Raw genomic sequence first — 12401 nt, forward strand, 5'->3', positions numbered from 1 at the left:
AATTTCCATTCATTTTGTTTAGTCATTGTAACTTCTTGGGTTGAAATTAATGTAAACTTTAAGAAAAACTTAAGTAGGCAAATGCTTAATGGTTAGTAAGAACTGCTCTGTTATTAAACTTTCTTATGTCAGGTATATATTGCTTTGTTTGGAATTTTTTTATTTATTAGCTTCATAAAGTGGTATTATGGTTATTTAACAGGGTAATACTTATTCCTCAGGAGGGGGGTTGTTCTTCTTTAGTGTTTTAATGAACCTTAGTCCTAAGAATATAAAGCTAGATTTATTAGGAGCTAATGTGGCTCTGTTGCCCAAACTCCAAAACAAATAAAAACTAGAAGCCAGAAAGAAAAAAGTGAAAAGGAAGTTGGGATTTACTATTACATGTGAGATAGGAGATTTTTATCTTTTATTTTTCTCATAGGAAAAGTCTGATACACTAGAACACGAACTGAGAAGAGAAGTTGAAGATTTGAAACTTCGTCTTCAAATGGCAGCAGATCATTATAAAGAAAAATTCAAGGAATGCCAAAGGCTCCAAAAACAAATAAACAAACTTTCAGACCAATCAGTAAGGACAATTGAATTCTTACCGAATAGTTCCTTTATCAGTATTTTTGTTTACAAATCAAATTTATAGTAGTCTAAAGTTTTATTTATTTAACTAATCTCTACACCCCACACGGGGCTCAAACTCAACAACCTCAACGTCAAGAGTTGTGTACTCTTCTGACTGACCCAGCCTGGCACCCCCAAATTTATAATACTCTAAATATCAACCTTTTGGATATAATTTTATCTCTGCATGAAGTGAAGTGATTGGCCTAATGTTTGTAATGATATATGTTGGTTTAAATTTGAAATTTTTATGTGCTGGAAACCCAAGAAAGGAAGCAAGGGGGGCGCCTGGGTGGCGCAGTCGGTTAAGCGTCCGACTTCAGCCAGGTCACGATCTCACGGTCCGTGAGTTCGAGCCCCGCGTCGGGCTCTGGGCTGATGGCTCAGAGCCTGGAGCCTGTTTCCGATTCTGTGTCTCCCTCTCTCTCTGCCCCTCCCCCGTTCATGCTCTGTCTCTCTCTGTCCCAAAAATAAATAAAAACGTTGAAAAAAAAATTAAAAAAAAAAAAAGGAAGCAAGGGCAGCAGCAGGGGAAAACAGGGAGGGAAGGCCCTCTTTTTTGACCGTTTCCCTCTAAGTTCTTGTTAAATGTCTTCACTTAAAAACTCTGTACATATTGAATCCCTCCTGTGACTGATGCCTGTCCTCAGTGGGGTTCACTGTTGGTTATCCTCAGAGTCAAAGATGGTTTCTCGTTGTCATTATTGGGTTCTTCCATCCTACTCATAGCCACTAGATTAGGAAGAGTCAATGTAGCTAATTATTTTGTATTCCATCTGAGAGGGTAAGCAGATTTAATGAAAACAAAGAAATTGTTTCTGTTTTGGTGTGTGATTTATTTATTTGAGAGGGCATGCTGCATGTGCCATTGGTGGGGATGGAGGAGAGAGAGAGACTATCTCAAGCAGGTGCCACGCTTCGTGCAGAGCCTGCTGTGGGGCTCAATCCCATGACCTTGGGATCATGACCCAAGGCTAATTTAAGAGTTGGATGCTTAACTGAGCCATCCAGGTGCCCCTTGGTGTGTGTTTTAATGTGGGTCCTTAAATTGTACTTAAATATAAGGTTTGCTATGTAATGGAATGCTGGAAGTAAAGAAACACATTTCAAACCTGCGGTTGAAAATGATACCAAGTTTTCTCTGCAAACAAAATTTGCTATAAAGACTTTTATTTGTATACTGTATTGATACAGATGATATTTACACAGAAATGCATGTGGTAAGCTAGGAATGCTTTTGTGAAAAAATATACTTTAAGTATGACCCACATGTACGGGTTTTGGTTGAGGCCTGTAAGTATATTATGACTTTGTAGTAGATGACTTATAAGATTTCTGTGATTGGCTTGCTTTGGTAGTAGTTTGATCATTTGGCAAGGAAAACCAAAATAAAGTTTTTGTCTGTTGTAACTTTTAGGTCAGTTAGTAAAGTGATGGGTGTTACCTTTAGTCTTTGCTGGTCTTTAAGAAACAATAGCAGCTTTGTAGACTTCTCAGAATTTCTTTATGTGACAATTACTGAAGGAAGGAAATATAACTCATATAACAGTTTGTTACATTTTGAATAGGCCAATAGCACCAGTGTCTTAAAGAAAATCGGAAATCAGCAAAAAGTGAATGATGCTTCAATAAACACAGACCCAGCTACTACTGCCTCTAATGTAGATGTAAAGCCTTCTACAGGTAAAAATCTTTTAGCCATTTTGTGTAGTGTCCTGCCTTGATGAGTATTGATACTTATTTATACTGCCTTATTCCAAGTGTGAGTCTTAGGGAGCTTCTGAAAATTCTTATGAGAGGATTAAGGCAAAGATAAAGTAAGGGGCTTAATAGTAAGAAAGTCTTACATGTGAAATACATAAAATGAGTGTGAACTAGTATTTATCTTCATGAGAATATTCATAAGTATTAAATGAGCTGGAGTTTGTAAGCTTAAATGGTTATAGCAGTTAGGCTATAGGATAGAAGCCAATAATTGAATTTTTAATTAATATTCCACTAAATCTGTGGAATCTCGAGGCATTTATGGTGATTCAGTTGTATAGTTCTGTTGCAGGGGGTGGGGTGGGGATTAATCTCCTGTTCTATTTATGTTTCTCTCTTTTTTTTTTTTTTCTTTTATTTAATTTTTTTGACCCGGGTACTATGTGGTTAGTATACCTATTGGTGGGCAAGTTAAATTTTTATTAGTTTATTAACTTCTAGAATAGATTAGGAAGATCTGGTGAATGTATGAACATGACAGTTTGAATTAAATCTAGGTTTGCACTTGTCCTAATTTCTTTTTTTTCACTTTATGTTAAAGATTGACAATAATGGAAGTCAGCACTCAAGTATCTAAAAATACATTTCCTAATGTAGTGTTTGGGGTAATTGCTGTTTTAGACTTTTTAAATGTATTGTAAATTTCCCATGCTATTAAATATTTAATCAGGTTCAGCCACTATATAACAGGATCCTGACATCCATTTATTTACACTTTTTGTAGTATGTAGAGTGGTGTTGTGTAAGTTACTTAATACTCACTGAATAGTAATGAAGGACTAGAAAAATAATTTAAAGTGTTTTCTCAGAGTATGGCTTTCTGTTTATCCTGTGTATTCAGTTACATGAAGAGAACAAGCATGCCATTTAAGAACTATTTTTAGCTGATTAAAAAAATCACTTTTCATTACTGAATGTGATCTTGTTTCTGGCCAGACTGACATTTAAAAAAATCTCATGTAGAGTTTATACTGTCTTTATTTAGTGTATGATTAGATGTTTTTAAATAGATATTTCCCTCCTTCATTGTTCCATTTATTGTATCTCACAGTATACTGACCTTAAAGTTATTTTGAACAGGAAGATAATATGGGGGCAAAATAATTTTTAATATTATTTTCTGTCTTGATAATTGATAATATTATTTTCTTGTCTAATAGCTGAGACAGATTCTGACATTGTAACAAAGGGACAAGTCTGTGAAATGACCAAAGAAATTGCTGACAAAACAGAAAAATACAATAAATGTAAACAGCTCTTGCAGGTAAGCTGGCTCTCTTGTGTGAGATTTATCAGATATAATGGCTTAGCTTACCTATATTTATATTTATATTTATATTTATTTATAAATCTTGGGGTTTCTTTTTCGTATCTGTATACTGGTATTGAGTTTCACTTTTGAGATGATGAGAGGGGTTGTTCTGTGTACCTGCACACATAGGCCTGTATGTAAAATTATCCTAACATCATTAGTGTCCTTTCTTGATAATGGGCAAGTGATTAATTGAGGCTGGATAGAACTTGATAAAGGGAAGTGCTCTTTTTATATTCCCTGTATTAATAGCAAAGAATTTTACCACATCTTAAATTGACCAGAATTATAAGGTGGGAAAAGAGAATGTTAACCAAATGAGCTATTGCTTTTATGGTGTTACTTATTGTGACTATTTTAAAACTGTATTCTTCATACATTTCAGTTTTACAACTGTCTTGGTAGCATTCACTCCCAGAGTATTTCAAGGACAGAGGGAAAATGCTTCTCATTTATACCTGATTTGGAGAAGGGAGACAAAGGCGTTTTGTGTTTGTGATTTTTTAATTTTTTGTGAGTGTGTGTATTTTTCTGTGCATGTAGAGAAGAAAGAGATATTTAGAACTATAGAATAATGTTCATACATTAGTTCAATGTTACTGTAGTAATTAAAATATTTTGTTACTGCCTTCTAAATAGTACTTAATCTTTTAAACTTTGAAAGTTTTTGTTCCTTTCTTCTGTAGAAGGATCGATGAGAATAGTTTTACCCTTGAGTTAAAGTAGTTGTTTATGAGGGACTAAACTTTTTTCATCAAGTCTGAAACAATTCAGGATGCCTGTTTTTTCAAATGTTATCATACAGTATTACTGAAAGGATGATAGAATGTTCCTAAGCCAAAAACTTCCTCAAGGTACATATTTTTCCCAAGTTGTGTTGAGGTGCAGTAAACTGCATATATTTGTTGAAATCCAATGAACTGCTTATATTCGTTTAAAAAAAATGTTTTTTAATGTTTATTTTTGAGAGAGACAGAGCTCAAGTGGGGGAGGGGCAGAGAGAGAGAGGGAAACACAGAGTCCCAAGCAGGCTCCAGGCTCTGAGCTGTTAGCACAGAGCCCGATGCGGGCTCAAAGCCACAAACCCTGAGATCATGACCTGAGCTGAAGTTGGACACTTAATCAACTGAGCCACCCAGGCGCCTTGAGCTGTGTAAAATCTGCAGTTTGATCAGTTTTGCCATACATACAGTTGTGAAAATATTATAGTGCCAAGATAACATTTCTATTACTTGCCAAAGTTTTTATGTACCCATTTGGTATACGTGCTGCTGAAATGAGCAGTTCTGTTTGGAACTCATTCCTCCCTCTATTGCCATCCCCAGGAAACTGTTGGCTTGCTTTCTGCCACTGTAGCCTACCTTTTATACAGTTTGTATAAATGCGGTCATATGGTATATACTCTTTTTTTTTTTTCCTGTCCTCTTTCAGCATAATTATTTTGAAATTTATCCATGTTGTTGCTTTTATTGGTAGTTCATTTTCCTTTTTATTGGGAGAGTTCAGATCTTTGCTGTTTTAAACATTGAGTTCATTTTATTACTGAATTGTAAGCTTTATTGTGGGTAGAAGTCTTTTGAAACATGTTTGGGAAATATTTTCTCCCAGTCTGTAACTTGCCTTTTCATTTCCTTAACGGTGTTTTTAGAAAAACTTTTGATTAAGTACAGATTTATCAATTTGCTCTTTAATGTTTTGTGCTTTTTATGTTCTTTTTTTTAAGTTTATTTATTTTGAGAGATAGCAAGCGGGGAAGGGGCAGAAAGAGGCAGACAGAATCTCAAGTAGACTCTGTGCTGTCAGTGCAGGGCCTGATGGGGCTTGAACTCAAGAGCCGTGAGATCATGAGCTGAACAGAAATCAAGAGTCAGATGCTCAACTGACTGAGCCACCCACGCACCCCTCTGCTTTTTATGTTCTAAGAAACACACACCTATAATCCAACTTGTAAAGATTTTTTCTTCCATAAGTTTTATAGTCCTGGGTTTCACTAAATTTAGGCCTGTTAACAATTTTAAGTTTATTTTTGTGTGTGGTGTGAGGTATGGTAATGGATAGCAAGTTGATCTAGGATTAATTGCTAAAATGTTGCTTAGAGCATATTTTTAAACTTTTACCTTGAATATAAGACATTCAAAATGAAATTGCCAATTTATCCTTTTGTCATGGTTTGTAACTCCTTTCTTTTAATATTCTTGGTTGTAGAGAAGAGCATTGTATAAGAAGTCAACCTAGATAATATCTTGGTTAGGAAATCCCAGAGTTTTGTTTGTCTACATCTGGAAGCAGCGTCATTATAATCATACGATTCTTTTTTCTTTTTTCTTACCTCTCTTTGCAAAAGTTGTATATGCTTATTGTGAAATCTTAGGCATTATAGAAATAAAGAGTAAAAATGGTAAAAGGTACCATCATGATCCTGATTCCAAGTGATGAGAGCTATTCATATTTTGTTTATATTTTTCTACACATGATATAGAGTCATATAAGATTGTGCTAACTTTTAAAACAAAAATAAGATTATACTGTATATTTTGTTTTTGCAACTTGCTATTTTAATTAATGTATCTTGTTCCTTGTTAATGTGTAGATCTACTTTGTTCTGTTAAATATATACTATTTCATTGTATGGACTTAAAATGATTTTTCCCATTGTCTACTGACATTATTACACTTTTTCTATTGTTAGTGTTAAAATGAAACAGTACATATCTAAATATGTTCATAAAGGCAATGGCTGTATCTGTGTTTTTAAAAGTCTTTGGTAATTCTAATTTCATTTAGGATGAGAAAACAAAATGCAATAAATATGCCGATGAACTTGCAAAAATGGAACTGAAATGGAAAGAACAAGTGGAGATTGCTGAAAATATAAAACTAGCACTAGCTGAAGTAGAGGACAATTACAAAGTAAGTCAGTATTTGTATAACGTGAGGCAGGTGCACCTGGTACTTTTGCAGATGTGTTAGCTATAATTTTTATCAATCTGATGTGCAGTTTTAACATAGATAATTGGGATAGTATTTTTGTGTATAAGTAAAAATGTACTACATGTTTAGTGGAGTATAGTTAATTAACTATGAACTGAAAAAATAAATACCCATACATATTACCATTGTGGCTTTAATTCTGTTCATTTTGATGGCTAATTAAAATGATATCTTTTAATTTTGCTTCATTTCTAAGATGAAAAGTGATCATTTCATTATCATATTTGTTCATTAATAAGTTTTTTAATGTTTGTTTATTTTTGAGAGAGACACAGAGTGCAAGTGGGGGAAGGGCAGAGAAAGAGGGGGAGACACAGAATCCAAAGCAGGCTTCAGGGTCTGAGCTGTCAGCACAGAGCCCGACGTGGGTTTCTAACCCACAGACTGCAAGATCATGACCTGAGCCGATGCTTAACTGACTGAGTCACCCAGGCACCCCCCTATTTATTCATTTAGAAACAAACATGAGTGTATGTGAAATTATTTTAGGGCCTCAGGGCTCCTGGGTGGCTCAGTTTGTTGAGTGTCTGACTCTTGGTTTCAGCTTAGGTCATGATCTCATTGTATGTGGATTCGAGCCCTGCATTGGGCTCCACGCTGACGGTGTGAGGCCTGTATGGGATTCTCATTCTGTCTCTGTATCCCTCTCAATCTCTCTCAAATATATTGAAAAAAATAATTTTAGGGCCTTGACATTTTTGTGGGGGTATAATAATATGATTAGTAATTTTAAAATTTATATGAGTGTTATTAAATGAATCACCAAAATGTGTTACCTGTGATCCTAAAAAGTACTGCAGAGTGATGTAATCTTTTTTTAATTATGTCATTAGGAGGCCACATGTTTATTATTATTTTTCTTAAGTTTATTTTGAGAGAGAGCGAGCATGTGCACAGAAGAGAGGGCAGAGGGAGAGGAGAGAGAGAATTCCAAACAGGCTCCGAACTGTCAGTGCAGAGCCTGACCTGGGGCTTGATCACATGAACTGAGAGATCACGACCTGAGCGATCACGACCTGAGCCGAAATCAAGAGTCAGATGTTTGACTGAGGAGTCACCCAGGCACCCCAGTGATACAATCTTTTTTTTTTTTTTTTTAATTTTTTTTTAATGTTTTATTTATTTTTGAGACAGAGACAGCATGAACGGGGGAGGGGCAGAGAGAGAGGGAGACACAGAATCAGAAGCAGGCTCCAGGCTCTGAGCCATCAGCCCAGAGCCCGACGCGGGGCTCGAACTCACGGACCGCGAGATCGTGACCTGGCTGAAATCGGACGCTTAACCGACTGAGCCACCCAGGCGCCCCCCCCAGTGATACAATCTTAATTAAAATTGTTTTTGCCAGTGTGATAATAGGCAACAAACAAGCTTAAATAGTAAATTATATTTGTAAGAGTGTTAGAGAAAAAAAATAGCAGGCTGTTTAGCTAATTAATAAGTAGGAAGATATTTTTATTCTAAGGAATAAAGTATAATCTTACATATTTTGGTATCTGTATGTACATGTAATTTGCATATTTTGTGTGACTAAAGATCAGGAAGTTTTGAATGATTTAACTTTGCTATAGTGTAGCTAATTCTACTTACAATTTTTAAATGCTCTTAAAGACACCAAAGATTAGGTTTCTCCCTGGGGGCTGGAGAGGGTGCACATTATATACCAAGGTAATTTTACTGGTGGTCTTTTCTTCGATCTTGATCTGTTGTCAGAATGAAATTTTCAGACTTTTAATCAATGAGATTATTGTTTCTGGAATCGCTGTGGATATTGTTTTCAATGACTGGCAACTTTCCTTATTATAAAGTGTGAATACTGAATTTATGTGAACTTTATCTTTGCATATTGACTAGAAAAAAACTCATTTAGTAAAATTAACGCCTACTATATAGAGCACTGTGTTAGCTTTTATCTGGGTGATCACACAGGTATGGCACAATGCTATCTATGCTTAAGGAGTTTACAGTCTACTAGAGATTGCTAGTGGTATCATGGTGATACTCACAACTCCTTGATATTCGTGACCCAGCTAATCATCTGTCAGATTCATGGGAAGTTAAATAATGTTTTTAGTTCATTAATGATCAAAGTGAGCATCAAAATTAATGTTCTAGATTATGCTGCTGGTAAAGGTGCTTGGCTTTTTGTTTGATGCCCTTTGACTTCTTTTGTACTGTTGAGATAGTACTCACTAAACAGATACTCGTTGGACAAAGCAAAATGGGATGAAGTTCTACGTGAATGATAAGTCTAAGAAGTACCTTAGAGCTGTTTTCAGGGGAATATTTAGGAGTTAAACATGGAGAAAACAGACCCTTGAAAGAGAAAACTGGAGGGGAGGAGAAGCAGGGCTCGGGAAAGAAAGAAGCGGCATTCTAAGCAGATAGAAAAGCATTAATATACAGGTTTGGGGGTGAAAAGTGCAGAGCATAGTCTGGAGATTATGAGCAATCTTGAGTAATAAGACTTCAATGTCTGTAATGGAGTAGATTGGACTTGATAGATTGAAGCCACGTTTTGGGGGGCCTAAAATGGAATTTTAGTGCTATTTGTTGTTAAGAATTTTCTAGGAGTAAAGAAAGGGACCCAACTATAGTGGGTCTTTGTGAAGTAATTTGGTAACACTGAGGGGATTTATAGGTGGAAAGAGTTTTTGAAGGTGAGAAAATCCGATAGAAATATTCTTAGAGAATTACTTGATAAAGGCCACCCCTTTGGGGACCGTCCTTGATCACTTACTCTTGAATAGGACGTGAGTCTGTCAAGGAAATCTTTGAAAGGCATCCTCAGGGAAAAATTATTTGAAGGATAGTTTTGTGTTTGTACCCATAATGCTTATAATGCAAATGGGCGGTGGTTAAATGAATGAATGACTTAGACTGACGATGTTGGGAAGAGGAGTAGGAAGTGTAACATAGCTTCCTAGCTTCAGTCACACTGGGCTCTGAGATTGGTAATATCTGTTAGCAAAAGTTAGAAAAGTAGGTTTGGGACCCTTTGCCCTCAAAATGCAGAAAGACAATAATGAAAACATGTCATCCGTCAATTGAAAAGACAGATTTGAGGGTGCCTACGGTAGTTCAGTCAGTTAAGTGTCTGACTCTTGATTTTGGCTCAGGTCGTGATCTCACAGCCCACATCGGACTCTGTGCTGACAGTGCAGAGTCTGCTTTGGATTCTCTCTCCTTCCCTCTCTGCTTCCCCACCACCACTTGAATGTGACCCTCCTTCTCTCTCCCGCTCTCCTCCCCACCCACCCCCTCCTGCCCCAAAATAAGTCAATAAACTTAAAAAGAGAGGCACCTGGGTCACTCAGTCAGTTAAACATGCAGCTTCGGCTCAGTCATGATCTTGTGGTTCACCATTTTGGGCCCTGTGTTGGGCTCTATGTTGACAGCTCAGATTCTGTGTCTCCCCCTCTGTTTGCCCCTCCCCTGCTTGCTCTCTCTCTCTCTCTGTCTCTCTCTCTCAAAAGTAAATAAACACTTAAAAAAGAAAAGTACTGTATCTATAAAAAAGATTTGGAACTTGGGGAAGAAAGAGGTGCGCCACATTAGTTAATAGTTGTGATTTTTCCCGTGGGGATCATAGTTGAAGGCATAGAAAAAAGGAAGTTTTCAGGGGGAATATAGAGAGAAGAAGCCAAGGAAGAAACTTCGAGAACACTCAAATTTAAACAAATTTTGGGGGGGGATAATATCCAGAGATGTCAAAGAATAAGACCCAAGGAAATACATGGGTTATGGTAATAGTAAGTATTTTGATAGAATGGTATAAACTAGCTCTTGATGTGTAGGGAGAGAGTGGATAATGAAAAAAATGATGATTTCTTTTTTCAGCTTCAGTTGGCAGAGAAAGACAAAGAAATAAATGGACTGACGACACATTTGGAAAAACTCTCCGGGGAGAAGGTATCGAACGGTGTACTTTAACATCTTTCATGAGACAGTGAATGATACTACAGCTTTATGAAGACACACATTTTATAATCACGTGAGGGTGGCTAAAAAAAGTAAAATTAAGGGCACCTGGGTGGCTCAGTGGGTTGAGCGTTCGACTCTTGATTTTGGGTGGGTCATGATGCTAGGGTCATGGGCTCGAGCCCTGCTGAGCTCCTCGCTGAGCATGGAGCATGCTTAGGATCCTCTCTGTCCCTCTGCCCCTCTCCTCTGCTTCTGCGTGCGTGCGCGCTCACGCTCTCTCTTTCTCTGTCAAAAAAAAAAAAATTAAAGTTAGGATAAAGAAAAGACTGAAGCAGATCTTAGTATGCTTAGGTGCAGAATCTTTTTAGTTAAATAATATTTTTAAAATACTTTATGAGGAAAAGGCTGAAGTGTTTAAGTTTAGCTTGCTCTTTGTTACATATATTGTATTTAATAATAGAGAAATTTTAGGATGTTTAAATTTAGAAAGTAAAAAATTCAAAAGTATACATGATACTGTCTTTATCTGGTTTTCTTTTGTGAAGGAAACATTTTAGAAGTTATTTAATGATTTATAGTGTAACTTACCAGTGAAACAGAATGTACATTTATAATGTAAAAAATGCTACAGTGCAGCATTTCACAAAGTATTGTTTGAGGTCTTTTGGGGGGCCCCATCCCCTTTTAGAGGTCTACAAAGTTACAAGCTATTTTCATAATACTAGAGTGTTATTTGCCACCCCCGCCCCCCCCCCCCCCCCCCCCCCCGCCGTGTTACATTTAAACATACTGGTATGACAGCAGTGGTGTTAAAACTGCTGGTGTGTTAGTTTTTGAATCAAGGCAGTTGCACCAAACTCCGTTAGTGTAGTTACCATACATGGGAGGACCCTGCCACCCCACCTTTCCTGTGCCTGTTATCTCTGCCCCGCAGCAGCATCTGGGCAATGCCAGTGGCTGCTGGTTTCTCCTGGGGCCAAAACAGATTTCCCAGCTGCCGGCAGCCCAAAAGTCTGGAGAAAATTTGCTTGCCATTCTTGCTGTTGGGCAGCTCTCCAGTCCAGCGGAAGGGCTACGTGTCATGAGGGAAGCCAGGCTGTGAAGAGCCGGGTTGCTTCTGTGGCACGGGCAGAGCTTTAGAAAGATGGTCCTCGAAGCGCACCTGGTAATTGTTGCATGATGAAAGGTAATTGTTGCATGATGATCCTGCCCTGCTGCCCCCAAAATAAAAATGGACTCGTGTTGGTCCCTCCCCCCAACCACACACACTTGGGCACTAAGGGAGGCCGGTCGGTTGTCCCCCTCCCCTCCTTTTGCCGGGACTTGGCAACCCCAGAGAGGAGCCGCTGTGCCCTGAGTCCCAAGAGGGTCTCTGAGGGCTCCCTGCCTTGCAGCCTCCAGCAGGGGCGCCTTTGTAGTATGAGGGCGCTGGGGCTCGCGTGGGAGGCCATGTGGCGCGGCCATTCCCACGGGAATGGCACTAGCCACAGACTTGGCACCTCTGCTCTGGATCCTGGGTTAAACTTGAAGTTGTGTTTTAGCTGGCGTGTCTTGGCTCGTGGTCCGTGTGAGTCGGCTCTGTCAAGTCGCCATAATAAAGCTTTGTAAGGTGGCAAAAAACATGTTAACCGTTCATCTTAACCATTGCAGTAAAGGTTAAAACCAAAAAGCCTGATGATGAAACAGTAAAATAATAATCTTTTATTTTCAAAACGTTTTTTTAATCTTTGTTTTTGAGAGAGACACACACAGTGTGACCAGAGGAAGGGTAGAGAGAGCAGGAGACACAGAATCC

The 12401-nt window shown here is 37.8% G+C and overlaps 1 protein-coding gene across 2 annotated transcripts in view; it reads left to right on the forward strand.

Moving 5' to 3' along the window:
- TAX1BP1 (Tax1 binding protein 1) overlaps positions 1-12401 on the forward strand; it is an 89308-nt gene that overhangs the window by 49067 nt on the left and 27840 nt on the right. For both annotated transcript variants that reach the window (XM_006929273.5, XM_006929274.5), the window contains exons 10-14: positions 425-571; positions 2187-2301; positions 3543-3646; positions 6479-6604; positions 10523-10594. In XM_006929273.5, coding sequence (XP_006929335.1) covers positions 425-571; positions 2187-2301; positions 3543-3646; positions 6479-6604; positions 10523-10594 — 564 coding nt within the window. The remainder of the gene's footprint in view (positions 1-424; positions 572-2186; positions 2302-3542; positions 3647-6478; positions 6605-10522; positions 10595-12401) is intronic.

Source organism: Felis catus, chromosome A2 (assembly GCF_018350175.1).
Source record: "Felis catus isolate Fca126 chromosome A2, F.catus_Fca126_mat1.0, whole genome shotgun sequence".
Taxonomy (NCBI): Eukaryota; Metazoa; Chordata; class Mammalia; order Carnivora; family Felidae; genus Felis; species Felis catus.